The 20,749-nt window shown below is 43.2% G+C and overlaps 1 protein-coding gene across 1 annotated transcript in view; it reads left to right on the forward strand.

Annotated features, from left to right (window-relative positions):
• LOC311506500 (ras-related protein Rab-26-like) overlaps positions 1–20,749 on the forward strand; it is a 54,395-nt gene that overhangs the window by 6,758 nt on the left and 26,888 nt on the right. The window contains exons 3-4 of the mRNA XM_084570477.1: positions 17,052–17,093; positions 18,673–18,739. Of these exons, the coding sequence (XP_084426603.1) occupies positions 17,052–17,093; positions 18,673–18,739 (109 nt within the window). The remainder of the gene's footprint in view (positions 1–17,051; positions 17,094–18,672; positions 18,740–20,749) is intronic.

The raw sequence follows: 20,749 nt of genomic DNA on the forward strand, positions 1-20,749 counted from the left end.
AGCACAAATTCTATTAGAAATAAAGAAAGAAATTGATGGTCATGCTACAGATGTGTCATTTGCGAGCTCCTCCTGTGGCGCATAAGGCTGCCAGAGTCTGTCCCCAAACTCCAAAAGAGACATCACTTGTAATTATTCATATCCGTCATATATCCGTGACGTCCCATTTGGCGTTCAGTGCGTATTCTTGCTATAAAAAAATACGTGTGATGTGCCGTTTATTCGTTTAAAATGTCGCAGCCTGGAGGCAAAGATTTCTTTCTCTCGCTCTCGGCTCAGCACCTCCTTTCCAAAAAAGCAGCAGGGAAGTTGGTGAATTTATCGGAGCTGCAAATATAGTGATTTCCAAAAAGCAGTACAAGCAGCTTGAGAGGAGACTTTGTGTCCATTACTGGGGTAAAATAAAAAATGTCTTCATTTGGAAAGAAAGTACCAATTCAATAATAATAAAAATCATTATTAAGAGGAAGGGACAAAGACAATGAGGAGAAACTGTTCCAGGGAGAAGAGGAGAAGCAAATATGCTCAGAGAGAAGCCAATTAACGAAATTACTCCAACAAACCGTCCACTTATTTCTGATGTACTCGAGAGATGAGCTTCCCTCTTCACGATCTGCTTCGCGTGGTGACGCTTCCTCATTTGACATGAGTGCATCGGTGGAGAGAAGAGCACCACTTCCCACCTCGACTGAGAGACAAGAAATCTGCTCTCAGCTGTCAGCTATGTCTGCTCTGCCCCAAGTGACGGATCGCTTATGCAACCAGAGATTTTTACCTCCCCGCACGCTGAGAAACATTTCTCCAGACTCTCATCTAAATTCTGCGAAGGTCTTTGTGGTTCCCAGAATACCTTGAGAATATCTCGTTCCTCCTATCCTCTCTGTTCTCTCTCTTTTCGGTCTCTTCCCGGCCGGCCTTGGGCAGATGTATCTCTCCATATGAGCTTGAGGTTCTGCTCAAGGTTTCTTCCTGTTAAAAGGGAGTTTTTCCTTGCCACCGTCGCCTTCATCCAACTCAAGAACATCTGGACTCTTCAGCTCTAACATCAAGCTGGTACTACTGTACGGAACAGGGACTTGGAGGGCGACCAAGACCACAACGATGAAGGTGCAAACGTTCATCAACAGCTGCCTGAGGAGGATCATGAGCATCCGCTGGCCAGACACCATAAGCAATGAAGATCTCTGGTGGAAAGCTGGTCTACCACCAGTGGAAGAGGAGATCAAGAGAAGAAGGTGGGAATGGATGGGCCACACACTCTGAAAGATGGAACCCACAAGGCAAAAGGAAGAAAGGCAGGCCCAAGAACACCTGTTGCAGGGACCTTGAAGCTGAAGCAGTGTGGTATGACATGGAAACAGTTAGAAAAGAAAGCCCAGGATAGAGGACTCTGGTGGACTGTGATCAACGGCCTATGCTCCATGAATGAGCGTTAGGCAAAAGAAGAAGACCATCGCCTTCAGGCTTGTTCTGGAGGTTTCACACCGAATTTTGTAAAGCGTCTTGAGACAATTTGTATTATTATTGACGCTATATAAATAAAATTGAATTGAATTGAATTCCCGTCAGCCTCGATCTGCTTTGTTTTTTAGTGCTAATTAGTAACATGCTAAGACATTAAACACTAAAAGGAAATGCTTCCAGCTCAACCTGTGTTATTTTCAGTTAAAGAATAAAAATGAAGCTTCTCTTTTCACCTTTTCGTCTCATTCTACACGTTGTGTTTCTTTGATTGAGATACGTGATCACCCTTGACCTCAGCTGACAGCTCCCTCCCCTGCTCCCGCTCCGATGTCTGAACAACGTGTGCAGTAGCTCGTCTCATATTTATTTGTGATGTCCACAACAAAAAAATATGTAGTCGGAGATCATTTCTACCCCCCTAGTATGTATAAATATCTTTGATTCTGGGCGTGAAGTCAGTTCCAACAGACTCCGCGGCCCAGAAAAAGACTCCCTGTGATTTACGGAGAGCGCTCGGTTTCAGAGTGCTCCATAAAATGTCGCTGACGGGTTTAAGGGACGAGGATCACATCTGGCATACTAATTCATCTAATCCTGTTTGTAGTTTGTATTGTACACCAGACCTTTATCTTAATGATTTACATTGGCAGACCAACATTAGGGAAGATGACTTTGTCATCTGCAGTTGCAGTGGATGGACTTCACATGGACTGAATCACTAAATGGCAGCAAGAGGAAACATGAGGGTAACCATGCTTCACATCTAAGGGAGGTGTTTATTGTTTTTAGCCATGCTGCTAGCATATGGATGGTAATGTCGGTTTGGTTGGTCTTTCCATCACTTTGATCCAGGAGGAAGTAGCTCAACTGTTAAAGGACGGACTAACAGGTACCGGATGAATCCCACAGACTTTAGTCGCCTGCTGACCACCATGAAGTTGACATTTGTGATTTTGACGGTCTCAGCTGCAATTGGACGGTTTGCCTTGATATTTAGTGCAAGCATCCGCATCCCCCTCATAATTAACTGAGCTTATTTTTAATCTAGCGTAGACATCAGGACTTAGACAGAACATTATGACCACCTTCCTAATATTGTGTAGGTCTCCCTTGTGCCTCCAAAACAGTTGTGACTCATCAGAGAATGGACATGGACCTTCTGAGGGTGTCCTGTGGTGTCTGGCAACAGGTCTTTGGGTACTTTGGGTTGTGGTTCATCCCACAGATACTTGATAAGTTTGGGATCTAGTGAATTTGGAGGCCAGGTCAACACCTTGTGCTGTTCTTCATGTTTTTTTGAGTTGTTCCTAAACCGTTTTTGTATGTGTGCCTGTGTCAGGCTGCGTCCTGCTTTGGAATCTGCTGCCATCAAGGAGTTGTCATTGCTATGGGGTGGGGGATGCCTGGTCTGGTTTAGGTGGGTGTTACATGTCTAAGTGACATCCACATGAATGCCAGATCCAAAAGTTTCCCAGCAGAACATTTAATTGTCACAAGATGGTCGGTGTTAGTCACTTCTCCTACTTTACCAAACCACATAAATCACCAAGTTATGCTGATGTGTCGATCTAACCATTTGGCCTGGGTACAACCACACAAAAGCACTAGGGTTAGGTGATGAGATGATTAGGGAATACATGATGTGAGTGGAGTGTCATTACAATCAGAGAAACCCGAGTTTGTTATAGGTGAGCCAATGGAAATACATCTAGTTTCTACATCTAGTCCTATATTTATAAAAAGAACATATCAGTGAAAGTGCATGTAAAAGAGGATGCTCTTTGCTGCCCTCTCTGCAGAAGGGGGGTGGGGTGGGGGGTTACATGTAACAGACAGCCCCACTGATTTTTATTTCTCTCTCCTCTGATGTTATTCTCTGATGTTATTTTTGGGTGTACTTGGTATGTATGTGGAGGCGGGGGTCTATGAATCAGGCGACTGCGAAATCTTCACTCGACATTTTAATTGTCAGACTCTGAGAAGACCTTACGTGGGGGGAGGGGAAGGGGGGGGGGGTTGCATTCAGACACTGTGCTCCTTTATTTAATTACATCGAATGGCGCTCTCTTCCCTAAGAGCATGCCCACTTTTGTCCTAATTAGGATAAAAGCCAAATGCTCTAAATGAGAAGTTTCACTGACTTCACCTAGCATTTATTTCTGTACAGAAATGACACATGAATTTTGAGTTTAATGTCTGCTAAAACTGGAGCAGCAGCAGCAGCTTCGGAGGCTGGACTCGTCCAATAACCTTCATTTTCTTGGTTGAAACACACAGTTCAGTTTGTAGCATTTGCCAGCCGGAAATGACTGATTCATAATTTATCCTTTCACCCACCTATGAACAAAAATACTCTGAATAATTGAAATAAATCTATTCTTAACATGCAGACAGTGTCCAAGTGCGTATACGTGGCGGGGGCGATGGGTGTAACCCACCTGCCGTTGCAGAGAGTGACGAGATGGAGACGGAGGAGGTGGGAGAGAGTCACAAAGGCGGCTATTAAATTATATTGTCTAGAAGCTCAGCGGTGGACACTTACCTTTACATGTCTTTGGAAATATAATGAGAAGTAGGGGTTCAGAATATTCGTCCATATACTGTGCTATAACGATGCAACCTCTCACCTTAATTACGGAGTAAGGTGTCCATGTGTCTAGGGAGGGATTCCTTGTCAAAGTTACTGTGGATTTGCCATTTGCCTCATGTCAGTGTGGTGCTGCAGATATCAGGCTGCTCAGCATAAATATTAGGACCACCAGGAACCAGCTATCACTGATTATAGACTTCTTTTCACACGTCCTGTTCTATCCAGCTTTACTCTGTATTTTGCCACTTGAACATGTCTGACCCGCCGCGCCATGATCTCTACAAGAGTTCCCAAGTTGTCACGAAGACTATAGCACCAGAAGTCCTGTTAAGTTGACATGTTCTGTCTAATACACCCTGCCCTTGTCAAAGTCACTCCGGCCTCGACACCCACCCATGCCTCCTGCATCCGGCATGCTGACCACAGGAACAGAGCAGCTCAGCGTGAGACTCGCCCTCACTTTAGTTCACGTTTTCCACATTTTCCTAGATCTTAGGTTTGTAGGCTGCACTTTGAGCCCATGTTTGAGTCTTTTTTATCATTTATTCATTCCACTTATATGGAACAAGACCTCAGAATGTGACGTTTTTGACGTGTGCAAAGTGGTTTTACCCAATTTTATTGGCGACGTTGAATTTGTTTGAAGGGGAACTACTGTTTTTTACAACCTGGACCTTATTTTTATAATTTTTGTGTCATTTGCACTCGTTCAGGAGATATTTATATCTGTGTATATCCATATAGTGGGAGTGACTGGGGCACCGATACGCAGCCTCTAAATAACGCATTATCTGCTGCGAAACTCGTTCATTTCACTAATATTTTGTTATCAAAAAAAACGCTAGTGCTATTTCCTGTTGAGTCCGGAGTTACCTGTTATCATCATCCGGGGTCTGTAGATTGACCTACAGACCCCGGATGAGCCAACTGTCGCGGGTGCGCACGGCGCTCAGAGATGACATCATCCAGGTCAGACAGGCAGACCCCAAACAGGTAACTCCGGACTCAACGGGGAATAGCACTAGTGTATCATAACAAAATATTGGTGAAATGAACGTTTTATCGGTGCCACCCATTTCAGTCGGGTCGAAAACTCCTCCCGATCTGTTCTTTTTTATGCATGTTGCACTATTATTCCAATTATAGTATTAGTGGAATACTGGAGTCCACGTAAACGCAGCTTTCCATCTGACTTTAACACTCAGTTCATTACAAACTGTAATGTCCAAGGAGGAAACAAACGTCTTTGAGGTGGTCGATGCCCCTTTGTCGCACTAAATGAACCTTGAACTGTAAATATTGATTTCTGCTCTGACCCCCGACCCCGATAATGCCACGCCAGTCGTCCCGGCTCGACGTGTGATTCATCACCGTGGCTTGTGTTTCCTGCGGCTTGGTCGGGCTGCAGTAAACAGTGCGTCCTCAGTGTGCTGTCAATAGCACTGACCTCAGCTCAGAGTGCAAACAGCGTGGAAATGTTTTTTACGGTCAGTTTGCTCATCTTAAATTAGTCGTTTTTGGATTAAATTATTTAATTTCAATTATCTTTTCAGGGAGGTATGTGTGTTAAAATAAAAAAAGGGAATTGGGATTAAACGTTAAAAATCTTTTATGAAATATAAATCTCCCCATCAATAGATTATTAATGAGGGGGTGTGTCTTTCTGCCTCGCATGTGTTAAATCATGAAGTGAGATGCTGGTGTGGTTTCCGTTCTGTCACACGTTATGCAGCACGTTCAGACACACACACACACTGATAACAATGCTCAACAGATGTGGCAACTGTTAATGAACCAGGGGAGATCCGGGCAGGACGCCTTCGTGATGCATCTCCGTCTCTCTCTCTCCCTCTTTCATAACTGACTGTAGCCAGACCCTGTTAACTGTCTCTCTTACATCACTGTTGGCGTATAACCTTTGTGAGAAACGGCACCGTCTGCTTACTAGTCGCCACGTTTCGGGAATGCAGGCAGATTGATATTTGCTCCGAAGGTTTCAAAAATGATTTAAAACACAAGCTGCAACTGAGAAATAGTGCGCACAATCAGCTGAGATGCGGCACCGCAACATAGCCTCACGGCAGGTCATGAAATAGTTAGGAAATAAAATTGTGTCCATGGATACACATTGGATTGGGCTGCGTGTTTCTGCTTAATTCCTTATCTTAGATTATATATCCAGTTGCTGTTTAAATTAGTTTTTGCCACTGTTTTCTGTCGCTCTCAGCCGCTTAACTTTAAATACTACACCGGTCAGCCAAAACATTAAAACCACTGACCATCTTGTGACAATACAGTGTCTTGCTGGGAAACTTTTGGACCTGGCATTCATTCATGTGGATGTTACTTAGACATGTACCACCCTAGACCAGACCAGACACCCCCACCCCATAGCAATGAGACTCCTTGATGGCAGCAGCCATCCCCAGCAGGATGCAGCCTGACACAGACACACACACAAAAACGGTTTAGGAACAACTAAACAAAAACAAAACATGAAGAACAGCACAAGGTGTTGACCCGGCCTCCAAATTTACTAGATCCCAAACTGATCAAGTATCTGTGGGATGATCCACAGAGGCCCATCCTCTCAATTTATAGGACCCAAAGACCCCTACTAATAACTATGAGTCACAACTGTTTTGGAGGCACAAGGGAAACCTACACCATATTAGGCATGCAGTCATAATGTTATGCCTGATTGGTGTATATGCTGCAGGATGGGAAGATAATTACCAACTGAAATACAGTGCGCTCTGCCTCATAAAAAGAAAAAGGAAGAAAAAGGAAAACTGTGTCCCGGGGCATGAATCAAATCATTACATTTTGTGACTATTTCACAAACTTCCCTGAGAGTTTGTGAAATAATAAACCTGAAACAATGAGACTAACTTCACGGATTAATTCTTTATGTGATTTTTCATGCCTGTGTTGGAAAGTACTTTGGGTCGTAATAAAGCATTCGGAAATTCAGTTACATCGGATATTGTCCTCTAACGGTGTAGGACACTGCGTTTGGACCCATTTTAGAGTTTGAATCGCGGTCATTGACGTCTTACCCACCAGACAATTAACTGAGACGATTAGTCAGATGAATCATTAATGAAATATATCATACACTGCAGCTCTAGCGTGGGACTCGAGTGACATAACTCAAACACACGCACACCATGCACATCCATACACAGCCACACATGCTCATGGAGGGAGCTGTTGTCTGTTGCGCCGTTGAGTCACGAGCCAGCCCGTCCTTAAAGCGATGGCACTCTGAAATAGATTAAATGAGAACAAGCACGATGTGAATCACTTTGACTTCATCCTTGAAGAAGTGTGTGTGTTTATGTACTTATACGCCCCCAAACTAGCTGACACTAGCTGCCTTCCACTTCTATCTTCTGCAACATCATAGCCGACCTTTTTTTCGGAGTACATTGTTATGCACTCGATTTTGATGTGTCCTATAGCAGTGGCTATAAAAAAAAAGATGCTTTGTCCCAACGAACATGAGGTCATCGTCTTCAGATGGTTCTGAGAGAGTGACTCACGCAACAAGTGGATGTTAGTCATCGCTTCATGACTGCTACTCAGTTGGAGGCAAAATCTAGGTAGCGCTTTGGTACCACTGTGTTTGCATGTTTTTGATTTTAATTTTGCTCCTGTGTTGTCGTCCAACAACCGAGGTTTGTTTGTCCTCTGTTTACAAAAGTACACTTGATTGTGCAGCTTTTACTTTCACTGGCATGACACTATCGCTCAACGGGAGTCAAAATGAAGCTATTGATAGAGGCTTGGAGGCTGAGATTGTTACTTGATGTAATAGTTCATTATTTACACCGATCAGGCATAACATTATGACCACCTTCCTAATATTGTGCAGGTCTCCCTTGTGTCTCCAAGACAGTTATGACTCATCAGAGAATGGACATGGACCTTCTGAGGCTGTCCTGTCGTGTCTGGCAACAGGATGTTGTTAGTGGGGGCCTTTGGGCCCTATGGATTGAGGGGAGGGGCCTCTGTGGATCATCCCACAGATACTTGATCAGTTTGGGATCTAGTGAATTTGGAGGCCAGGTCAACAACTTGTGCTGTTCTTCATGTTTTTTGAGTTGTTCCTAAACCGTTTCTGTGTGTCTGTGTCAGGTTGCATCCTGCTGGGGATGGCTGCTGCCATCAAGGAGTGTCATTGCTATGGGGTGGGGGTGCCTGGTCTGGTCTAGGTGGGTGGTACATGTCTAAGTAACATCAACACGAATGCCATGTCCAAAAGTTTCCCAGCAGAACATTGAATTGTCACAAGATGGTCAATGTTATTTACTTCTCCTGTCAGTGGTCATAATGTAAGTCATAATTAAGGCGCCAACCTACAAATGGCATCTTCACCCAAGGCCAACGCACTGTTGGCTTGTTGGAAGACTTAACGATAGAAATGTACACTCTCCACATTGGTTAAATTCCTACAATCCTTCACTCTACAAGTATTTACTAGTCACTGTAATTTAAAATGACCCAAGTTGTTCCAAAAAAAGCTGAAACAAGTGGAACTGGACCTGTGGAGCTTCTTGAAGACGTTTCGTCCAAATAGCTTCTTCAGTTCCTAAGGACTGGTGGAGAGTTGGGGCTTAAACAGGAACATCTGTGGCTGTAGCTCATCAGAAACTTGCATGACTAGCAAGGAGCAACCAGTGTCATTGCTATGGGGTGGGGGTGCCTGGTCTGGTCTAGGTGGGTGCTACATGTCTAAGTAACATCCACATGCCAGGTCTAAAAGTTTCCCAGCAGAACAATGAATTGTCACAAGATGGTCAATGTTATTCACTTCTCCTGTCAGTGTTTGTAATGTTGTGGCTGATACATTACAATTCCTAACTCATGTTCAAAGTGAGCACTTTTTTACTTTTCTAAATTTAAACCCCTTCCTAAATGGCAAACTTTTTTATGGGGAAACAAGAATGTTCTAGTTAATTCTTCAAAATATGGCTCAATGAGCTACAGAAACCACAGAAGACACTGTTGGGTGTCTGTTAAATGTCTTTTTTTATTTTTAGAGAGAGAATGTAATGAAAAGAGAGGCAGAATAAGACAGCAGGGAAAGAGGCAGTCCTGGCATGTGAGAGAGGACGATAACGGACCCATCATATAAACCACGCCGTGACTTGATGATTGCATCTTCCTCTGCTCGCCTTCGATACATCCGCCGTCATTGTGGACAGTCGCTGACAGTCCGTCGGCTCGCTGATAATTGTCCTTCTTGCATCCGTCTCTCACTGGATCCTCCAGTGTCCATACGTTTTATGGTTTCATTGTATTTCTTTTTTCCTTTTTTTTGTAGTTAGCGGAGGGATGGTTGACTGATTTCTCCATTATCCACTCTCCCGCCTGCCAGTTTGTCTGCCCGCCTGCATTTTCTGAGTGGGTGCAATTAAAGTGCCAAGCACAATCATGCCAGCAAGAGGCCGTCATTTTTTTAATTTATTTTTTTATTCATCTTCTTGAAAAATGAATTGAATTAGGGTGAATTATGAGCTGCAATGCAAGGGAACGGTACGCATCGGTGAAGAAGAACAGGGACTCGTGTGTGTGTGTGTGTGTGTGTCACTTTGCTCGATTGTCACAGGTTGTTATTCCGTCTGGTTCCATAACTAGGCCCGAGCTATTAAATGTGTTTTACACAAGCCCCAGCCTTAACTAAATTAAAAGTATTAGGTGTTGGGGGGGAGGGTTAGGTTCACTTCTGCCTGGGGAGGTGTTTGTAATTAATGACAAGCAGCTTTGCCACCTGCTGCCCTAATGTCACTGGGATCTGGAGAGGTGAGCCCCGAGGAGCTGCATGAATATTTAAACATGGCATGAAAGAGGTGCTAGAGGAGCGTTGGAAAATGGGAGCATCACTGGACGGACGACAAGAAGAAGAGCCGGTGACATAAGGTACAGCAGAAGGAAGTGGAGTGTTTCTATACACTTGCAGAAAAACACAAGATTGATCAGTTTTCTTTGAAGTAATGAGACTCGTCTGACTCGAGTGCTGTTTTCTATTTGCTGCTTTTTCCGTTTATAGAAGTTAATCGTTCAGATGTTATCAGATTCTACCGCTGCAGCTCTAAAAACCGAGCATAAACATTTCCTTCAAAACAGATTTTAACAAACAAAACACTCCAAACCGTTTTGTCGTAGCATGCCAATGAAGCCAGTCTTTGTCCGCGGTCTATTGTGCACCTGCAATTACAGGTAGGGTTGCGCAGCATGCTTATTAAATAGTGCCCCGTGAAACAAAGCAATTTGAGCCTTTTCTGTTCTTCATTGTTGACAGTTGTGTAATAGAAATCCAGGGATTTGCATTCGCCTCAAACTCTGGGGCTTGATTCAAAATCTGATTGCAGTCTTGTATTACAGCGAACAATAAAGCAATTTTAGATTTGGGCAATGAATCATACTCGCCATAAGTATAATATTATCTGTATTTTATGGCTTCTGGCGTTCATCTGAGGTAAACGTTTGACTCATAAGAAATAACTCGTTTGTGGATCGGGTTTTAGACTTTGCTAAGTTTGAGGTTTGTGCGGCTCAGTCTGGTTTTTGGTCTTTTTAGGCGTCCACGCAAACGAAGTTGCAGGATCCCTATTGATTTTCTTGCGATTTTACTTATTAATATTATTATGATTTATCTTATATTCTGCGTACCTAAAAGTGTCTGCCCAGGACAAACTGCAAGGGAGAAAGGCATCAAACCTGGTAACTTGGTAGAAGTCCTAGCATGTTGCTTTGCCAAGGCGTCAATACACATGCCTACAGCTAGATGGCGCTATAATAAGTCAATTTATGTTTTGTCTCATATCTGGAGACTGTGTGACCTAGAAACAAAATTCGTTCTCCCTCTGATTCCTTATATAGCCCTGGTTCTAATGGACTAGGCCATGCCCATTTCCGCCTGCCATTACTTTCCGCCATTTTGAAAAAATTGCACCTCAAATTAAAATCAACTCCTCCTCAACTCTCCCCAAACTTGTCATTTATCATTATGGACAAAGATAATAATAATAATCTGTGGATGATTAGAAGCCCACCAAGTTTGGTGCAATACGATCTATAGTGGGGGGTATTGGTGACTTATGCCTCTGCTTCCCGCTTGGGGATGACTTCGCCACGGCATGGACCACTTTATGATCGCTTACGATCGTCCAGTTTTGTTTTGTTTTGTTTTGTAGTTTCACAAAAATGCAAGAGGATTTCAGGAATATGTTTTGCCATTTTTTAAAACTGCAATAAATCTGACCAGCATTTAGCCTCTGAGGATTTGTTTTACCGTTCTGCGACTAGACCAAACTAAAAAGAACTGTCTGACAAAAGTGAGCAGAGAAGAGTGTTCAGTCTAGCATCTGTTTGCAAGCACTTTCCTTTTAGTGTAAAATACGTTGTGTAATGCACGTGTGTTCATATATATATTCACGTTTGACTGATAAAAAGAGCATCATTTAAATTGATAAAGCTGATTTCCAGCCAAGAGCTCCCTGCCCTTGTTTGCTCCTTGTTTGGCTGTTTTTGATTTTATGCGTGAAAGATCAAGGGGGAGATTTTCAGAGGAGTCAAGACTCCCTCACGCAGCAGTCAGCTGAATAATGAATGGCTCATTATCATCACAAATGCTGCGTGTGACGGCTTCAGGTTTCTATGTTTCTAAGTGTGAACATGTTGCATCATGTTGGAGATGAAAGATCAAATACAGAGCAGGTGTTTTTTTTCCACCATGAGGGAATTTAAATCTGAAAGACGTAGAAGTTGATGTAAAAGATGGCAAAGCTTTCCAGGTAAATCGTTAATCTGCTTCTTATAATATATTTTGAAGGTTTACACTTCTTGAAGCATAAATCTTGAAAGTCTGAAACTGATTTTTGTTCAGGGGCCACATACAGCCCGATTTGATCTCAAGGGGGCCGGTCCAGTAGCATCATAGCGTAACTACCTATAAGAAAAAAATTACGATTTCATTTTGTTTTAGTGCAAAGAATAACATTATGAAAATGTTTACATTTAATTAAAAAAAATAGTTCAATTTCAGTACATTGCTGCCATTTACTGTTTAGTTACAGGTCTCAGTGTTTTGTTATGTGCCCCCTAGTGGACATATTACAAATAACTTTTTCTTTAATTGAAAAATTGCAGTCTTCTATATAATTTTTGCAATTTGCAAAATCATCCCGCGGGCCAGATTGGACCCTTTGGCGGGCCGGTCTTGGCCCCCGGGCCATATGTTTGACACCCCTGTCCTACAATATACTCTGCTGTGTTCAAAAACATTTTGTGCCAGACTGTGAAATCGACCAAAAGGGAACTGGGAACAACGTATCAGAGAACCAAAATGAATTGAATAGATTAACCAAACATCAACTGAAGCAGCACCTCAAGCCAAGAGTGACTTTAAACAAACCAAAACATGAGGTACAACATATAATACATGTTCCTTCCTTTAGCGTAAGGTACCGAACTCAACAACAGTAGAAGCTTAGTTGCTGCCCAGAATAGCCCACTGGCAAATGTCTTCATCTTCCCTCTATCCTTGTTAAACGAATGGCGTCAGGGGGACGCTCAATCACCTGCTGCAGGGCGGAGGAAGGGTCCTAAAAGCACACGGGAGAGAAGCGAAAAGACAAACAGCAAAAGAAGAAGAAGAAGCACAGACTGGCTGTGTGTCGCTTCAGCAGAGAGGAGAAGGACTGCATTTTTGCTGCAGTGAAGCGCTCAAACCTTTCAGTCAATTAACTTTGAAATCACACAAGTGAGAAAGTCATTAATGGGAAGGTTCCAGCTCTTACACTGATGATATAGTCCGCCGTCATCTAATTGCGTATGAGTAACACGTCATATTAGTGCGTTATTAGTGCGCATCTTGCTTTTTTTGGCTTGTTATTTGATGCTGGTTGATCCTGAACGCTGTCCTTAGCTCTTAAGCTTTCTTTAGGGTATTGCGGGATATAGACGCCGTGACCTACTCGCTCTGTAAAAACGTCACCCAAACGCTAGTTGGCACTGTGTCTTTTTTGCCAGTTGGGTTAATTTTTGTTTCTACTTCCTGCTTCTCTTTCAACGATGGCAACTGAAACTTATGCTGAAATTTCGCCGAAGTCAAGTCTTACAAATATCTTATCAAATATCGCCACATCTCCTCAGTTAACTTTCCTCGATGTGTTCCGTCTTGATTGATCCAAAACAATCAATTGGAAAATTGCATAGATGGAGAAGCAGCCGAAACAAGCAGAAACAAGCTGCTACCAAGCGGACCAATCACAGCTCTTGCGGTCTGCACATCAGCTACGGCGCTAGGGTCTACACAGTCGCTGTAGCCGTAGTGAATCCCACGGTGTCTATAGGTTGCATTATATGTGCGTCGTGTGATTTATTGTGCCACTTCTGTATCCAGAAGAGCTTCCAGCGTGCCTTAATTGAAAGTATTTGTGAAATAGTATCTTGCGGTTTAAAAGTGCTGACCAAGCTGTATCCCTAGGAGAGAAGAGGAGGTGCTACATGTTCACCTAAGTATTAATAACAGGGTGTCTGTTAAGCATGACTAATTCTGGTTTAAAACGCACACAAATAAATCTGTAATCGGCCTCCCACAGAGATGGGACTGTCGGCTTCGCTTGTGCCCCATTATAAAAGCTCCACTTCACACATAGCGTCCAACCGCAATAACACTAACTTAACAATTCCACTGAGATAACAATGGGGCTATTAATGGCCATAAATGTCACGGATGCAGGAATGAAAGCTCGTTCCATTCACTGATTTTTGAGGTGCAGTGCTTTTAAGCCAATTATGATCAGAGCTTGGAAATGGACAAATATTGTAATTTGCGCCACGCTGCTACGACTTGAAAGGACGGGAAGAATTGTAAGCTGTTCGAAGTACCATAATTATGTCCAAGCATCTTTGAAAACCAGCTGGTAAAATCTGTGCCTGACTGACTGAAGCAGACAAATGGAGCGGGATGGGGCTGAATGTTTTTTTCTGTGCAGCATGTGCGAGCGTCTACTTACGTCTGTGTCGACATGGCTTAGAAGACTTGACAGCCAGGCGTTGGGTTGAGTGCAGCGTAGAGAGCCCTGCCTCTGCGTATGTCGCTCCCCTTGGTTCTTTAGCTTGCCACTTAAAATTTGGACGTGTTGAGGCCAAGCCGCCATATGTAGACGCGCAGAGGAACGGCGTCATGCAGCCTGTTTATCGTTATTCCCATCAGTGCTACAAATCTGTTTCATGCGTAACCCTTCTGTGGACGTCACGCTCCTGTTAGTCGCCTCGCGGTGCGGCCATTAATGTTTTATCGGCTCACACCTCACGGCCCCCTCTGGACGGCTCCTCATACATTTGGAATTTATGACCCCTTGCAAAGCGCTGCTATAGAGTCATTCTTCACCGAGTGTGCGTTCTCACCCGCGGAACCTTTGGGGGAAAGGCATGAGCAGTAGACGGCTAACATCCCGTGTCTGGCTGAGCGGTTTGTATTTGAAGATGAGGGTGTTTGCTGCAGCTTGGGGGAATTAAATTGACCTGAAAGCGGTGCAGGTTTCTTGTGCTTCTTGTGAGTAAATTGTAACAGAGCAACGCTGAGTCAGCCGGAAAGATGTAGAAGCTTGAGAAGCCTTAATACCCCATCCTGGCTCGTATAGCCCTATAGTATAAGCTGCTCATATACAGGAGGTTGTATCCTGCTTAGTCCATGCTTAGAGATCATTAAGTCTGCATTTCCTCTTGTCAAATTCACGCATTACTATCAGTGCAGTCAAGCCCGACTAACTAACCACCCCAAAATCCTCACCACGGTGCTATCGTGGGACTCTTTTCTGGCTTGCTAAATATTTATGAAGCCTCTAAGCGCATTACGGGTTGTTTTTAGCAACGACAACAACAAGGAGGAACACTTCTGAGACCCTGATTACTATCAGAACACTTCAGACACACACACGAACCACCTCGCAGCTCAAGTTCCCGCATGAATATGTATGGCATTCCTCCCTTTGTGACTCTCGGGGAGGTAGATCAGCCCGACACGTCGACAAAAGGCGATATCTCTTTCTAAGTGCTCCGCTGGAAGATCAGCAGCATCTTGTCGGGGCTGAATATCTTGCATTTTCCTCTGGGATCGGGGAATTAGAAGGTCAGCAGCAGTTCTCAGGAATATCCTAGAAGGGTGATGTTTGGGTGGGGTGGGGTGGGGGTGGGGGGGGGATTTGGAGCGTTGCTGTGGCAACAGGTGACCTTATCCATATATTGGCATACCGGGACAGTGAAGAGCATCTCGACATCCTCTTTTGGCAGATATTGGATCACGCAAAATGGAAATCCTATTACGGGAATGTCCAGGAAATGACGCATGTTATTATTATTGATAATAACCATAGGGAAGAAACTGTAGGTCAGTTGGTCGCTCCATCAAACTAAATCATCTAGAAGTGTGGTTCAGTCCCTAGTACATGGACCACACGGGAACATGTCCTTGAGGAAGACCCTGTTGCTTTCAATGAATGGGTAAAGCTCTTTGAGTATCAATGGGTAGAAAAACTGTATACACCACTCAGCCACAGGAGAAGTAAATACAATTGACTATGTTGTGACAATTCAGTGTTCTGCTGGGAAACTTTTGGACCTGGCATTCATTCATGTGGATGTTACTTAGACATGTACCACCCACCTGGACCAGCACCCCTGCCCCATAGCAATGACACTCCTTGATGGACACAAAAGCAGTTTAGGAACAACTCAAACAAAAACATGAAGAACAGCACGAGGTGTTGACCTGGCCCCCAAATTCACTAGATCCCAAACTGATCAAGTATCTGTGGGATGATCCACAGAGGCCCCTCCTCTTAACCCATAGGACCCAAAGGCCCCCACTAACAACATCCACAGGACACCCTCAGAAGACCCATGTCCATTCTCTGATGAGTCACAACTGTTTTGGAAGCACAAGGGAGACCTACACAATATTAAGAAGGTGGTCATAATGTTTAGAACTAGTTGTTGCCATTAAGAGGTTGCATGACCAATCATCCCTGGTTGAGGAATGGTTGAAGTTTCTTTAACTCATTCGTCAGTTCAACATTGAATGTCAGTGCTTTGGTTTATGGCCATATACTGTAGCTCTGACTCTGATGTTGTTTCCATCAGCCTCGGTGGAAACAAGCGTTAATTAGCAGGTGTTACAGTAGCATGCTAACACACCAAAGTATCACACGAGCGGCTGAGACAGTAAAAGCCGTGCGCGCCTGTAAGTCTGAGATGCTGTAAATGTAAATGTAGGCGTACATGTGTCAGATGTTGACAGTATCTCCCATCTGGTGGAGAGGACTACAGTCAATAAACTGTTGGCAGAATTACAGCAGTTCTTTAAGGAGAGGAATCCAATGTAACTGTTTCTACTATTGATTTATTTATTTTTTAGAGTGAGAATGAAGTTTAAGCTCAGACTCCCACAGTTGTAGACATGATTATAGATTCTGTCTCCAGGATTTTTCTTTGAAATATCTCGAACATGTGGCACCAATCTTGTACTGTAGATGAACAAGATGTTATAGTTATCAACTCGTTTTCAAGGTATATTAACAATAATTAGCTGCTTTACTTTACCATGATCTTTTTTTTACCATGAACCAAATCCTGGCATCGTTTGAAGTGAAGTAAATCTGATTGCAGGACATTGTGTATCTAGCCAGCTTCAGAGATCAGAGGAATGTCTCCTTAAGATGGAGGGAAAGAGAGGGGCAGGCCGGGAGAGCAGAGGGGGTTAATCCTCTGGAGGAAAGAGGCAAAGCCTCATCAAAAGAGGCCAGAGTGAGGAGGAGACATGTAATATTGATGGAGAGGGAAGACGCGAGTGCGGCAGGTGGATGAGAGGATGAGACGGTTCAGGCAGGCGTCTGACCACACATCCATACACGGAAGTTGTTGCTATCCAGGAATCGTGCTTAAATGTATATGCACCTAAATAATGTCTTTCTTTATTTTCCAGAATAAAGTCCTGAACATTGATGGAGTCAAAGTGAAGCTCCAGGTAAGAACTTTGATTTATCACAACTAGTGTAGGAAATGACAAGAGCTGATCTCAAAATGGAGAGGTCTTCATTAAAGTGTTAATTAGTCAGGTGATTTTCTATTTAGTACTATTAATACTTTCAAATCAGGTTCTTTAGAAGAGTTGAAATGGGCACCACCCCTCTTTAGGTGTTGTCAACCTTGAAAGTGGAATAAAATAAAAGTTTTTAAGTGTTTTCAGAAATAATAGAGGTCGTAGATGATGATTTTTTTCTGTGCATGGTAAATCAATACAGGAAAATGTAAAAATATCAGTTATTTAGCTGATAATTTTAGGATGCTGAATGACTGAAACAAATGTTGACATTCTCAGTGACCCTGATGAAGACCACAAGCCAAAACCCGTCGGCCCATAAGTAGTTCCACATACTACATGTATAAGTGTTGACATTTAAATAGAAATACAGAAATACACTTTTTTCATAATATTTCCAACAGGCTCTGCTGTCTAAAAGTCTTAGTCTACGTCTAAAAGACGCCGATAGCTATCTGGTAGCAAGGTTTTTTATGCGTACAGCTTCCCATATTCTCATCACGAATGTGCAAGTGCCACTTGCAGCCAGCATATGACCAAGACTGAGGAAAAAATGTGAGCTAGTGCTGAAAAACATTCTTATGAAGAGACCAAAGTTAGTGTGTTAGGGTAAGTTAGGGTAAGAGTTGATAAGAGTGTGGGAGAAATCACCTGTTTTAGCGTCTTTTAGCTAATTGTTACGTGCGGTTTATGTTTCTGCGTCAATTTGACGCCATAGCTACAGTGACAGCCCAGACCCTAACGCCGTAGCTTGACATGCACCTCCCCACAAATGTAACTATACGCCACGGCGACGCAGACCTCAAGAGCCTTGATTGCACCACACAGTATTTTCGGCTGCTTCTCCGTCTCCGCAATTTTCGAATTGTAGGAAGTGAAGCAGGAAGTAGAAACAAATATGAACCCAAATGGCATAAAAAGACACAGCGCCCACTAGTGTTTAGGTGGTGTTTTTACAGGCCGAGTCAGACTCGGCACAGGCATAGGCTACATGCATCCGCTACTCCGCCATAGATCACGCTTTATCTAGCCTTTTTATTGCAAACATTGTGATGAATTGCACATTTCCTCCTTTAGCATAAAGCATGGAGATAAGATTGGTAACTAGCTAGTGAATGGGACAGCCTGATATTTAGTTGGATCAAAGTGAAGCTAGAATTAGGCTGAATATTGGATTCATATTCTTCAAGTAGAAAGAAGCATGACCACCGATTAATGCTAATGTTGCTCCGTTGCGTCCGCTAGATTTGTATATAGCAAAATTATTAACTATAACAGTTTGAAGTTACTGTTTGTGGGTTCCTCCTGTAAACAATGAGTGCATCTTTTAAGTACTAGTTTTTCTTTTTTTCATTGCTGAATTCAAAAGACTTCAATTTCCTTGTTCCCGTCTTTCGCAGTAAATTTTAATGGGCGGCTCCACAATGGCCTCCAGCTGGCTGACTGAACAAACATAAGACCTTTTTATATTTGCTGATTATCTTCCCTCTCTCATTATCTGCAGATCTGGGACACAGCTGGACAGGAGAGGTTCCGCAGTGTCACCCACGCCTACTATCGCGACGCTCACGGTGAGACGCTCGCACACGTGCACACTTCTACGCACTTTTCCGTGATAATTTGATTACAGTTTTACCTTTGTTTTTTTTTTTTGTTTTTTTTAATGAAACCACATTCAGGAACTCAATATGTAGGTGTCATAATTGTGGCCTTCGCAGTGTTTTGGGTTACGGTGCTATCTGATGCACATCCAGTAGACGATGTTGTCTTTCGTGTGTGATTTACAAAACGGTTTAATGAGAGTTTATATTATTTGCACTCTTTTCCGTATAATGAAATTTTGATGACATTTTTGTTTTACGCCTCATCCACTTTAGTATAGAGGGGTGTAGATGAGAGCGCTCTTCTTTCACTCTGCTGGGGTTTTATAACTCGTCTCTTGGGACTGGAAGGACAACACGTTCAGAATTCGGGGGAGGCTTTGGTGATCTCTAGTCAGTCATCGCATATGTCCGTGTGTGAGTCACCGTGTGTGTGTGTGTGTGTGTGTGTGTGTGTGTGTGTGTGTGTGTGTACTTTTTATTCACATTGTTGTCATTACTGACTCAGACTCTCAATTCTCTCTGCGTGGCAACACTCCATTGGGTTCTCAGAAAAGCTGGTAATCGAGTTGCAAGTGCTTTTTTTTTTTTGTGGAAATTTAATCAAATGTGCACAACCTGGTGCACAACGCCCTGGCAAATGAAGAAATGTTTGACAGTCAGACATGTTATCTGGTGCACCCCAAAGTTTGAATGCATACCTGTGAGTCTTCACCTTGTTGCCAGATTAAATAAATGCTTTCAACTGCTTGGAAAAACTGGGGGATTTTACTCGACAGTGGAAGTGCGGGAAAAAAATGTGGCTCTGCTCCTTTTCTGGTACTTGATATTCACTCTGTGTTTCAGTATGTGTTTGTAATTTTGTGCTCTCTTATGTATGGAGAATGCATCACTTGGTTTGGTCTGTGGGCAGTCAGGGATTGGTGCGTGATCAAAGGGAAGACTTACCATCTGGACCCATGTGTCTGTATAATCTATTTAAGTTGGCGCAACTTAAACAAGGAAAGGTTATGTGTGTGTGTGTAAGCAGCGACATGATTTAGTGAGTAGAAATGATCTGCGTCTGTGTAGTATCCTCATTATCCACGTCATGGTTTGGTGGTCAGCCCCGGATAATTAGAGCGGGATTTATTGTCCCCAACCGCCCGTACGAAAGGGACCCCGGAGGAGTTATTAGCGGGGGCCAGTTTCAGGCCCTGAAGCCTGGGAACATGTCTCTTTCTCTCTCTCTGAACGCCACATCACAGCGTAGCCTTGGACGTCTCTGTGTCAGGATTTTCAATTACTTATAAAGTCACGGCTGCGGAGCATATCACAGGATGTCCACGCATCCTAATCACCCCGAGACCTTTTAAATGCTCAACACTTTCTCCTCTGTGTGTCCTAACAGCTGGAGTCAGAAGATATTCCTTTAGGCTTTCTTTAAGCCTAATGGTAACATCAAAGTGCTCCATTTATCACATCAACATGCAGATACCAAGCCTAGAAATGCTGCTGACTGTGTTTAACGTGAACAAACTTCTGTTTCGGCACCAGGCTGTCTGTGAGTTTTTGAACTCTCCGGTGTCTTTGTGCAAAAAGCAGTCTTCTGCAGTGGTTCTCCCAACTTTTTGCATCTTATTCAAACAAAAACGCACACACAGCTTTGATCTCTCAGCCTGCCGCCGCACTGTGTACACTCTTGACTGTCTGTCCCTGTGCTTCTCCACAAACCCAAGTTTCAATCTTGTTTTTTTTTTTTTTGTCAACCTATCGCACAACACAAGCAGTTGTTGCAAGTTTTTGGGGTAAGCGCTTGTGACTTGTGATCTCTGTGTAATACCAATCAACCTTGGGCAATAATCTGGCTTGAAATGCATACAAAGCTTTAACTGCTTTGTATGGGAGAGGGTTTAACAAAGCTTTATGAAGGAAGGTTGTAGGCACAATCGGCAATAATCTTATACTCAATGGTAATTCATTCTTAGTTGCAATAATATA

The sequence above is a fragment of the Chelon labrosus genome (assembly GCF_963514085.1).
Source record: "Chelon labrosus genome assembly, chromosome: 21".
NCBI classification, from domain to species: domain Eukaryota; kingdom Metazoa; phylum Chordata; class Actinopteri; order Mugiliformes; family Mugilidae; genus Chelon; species Chelon labrosus.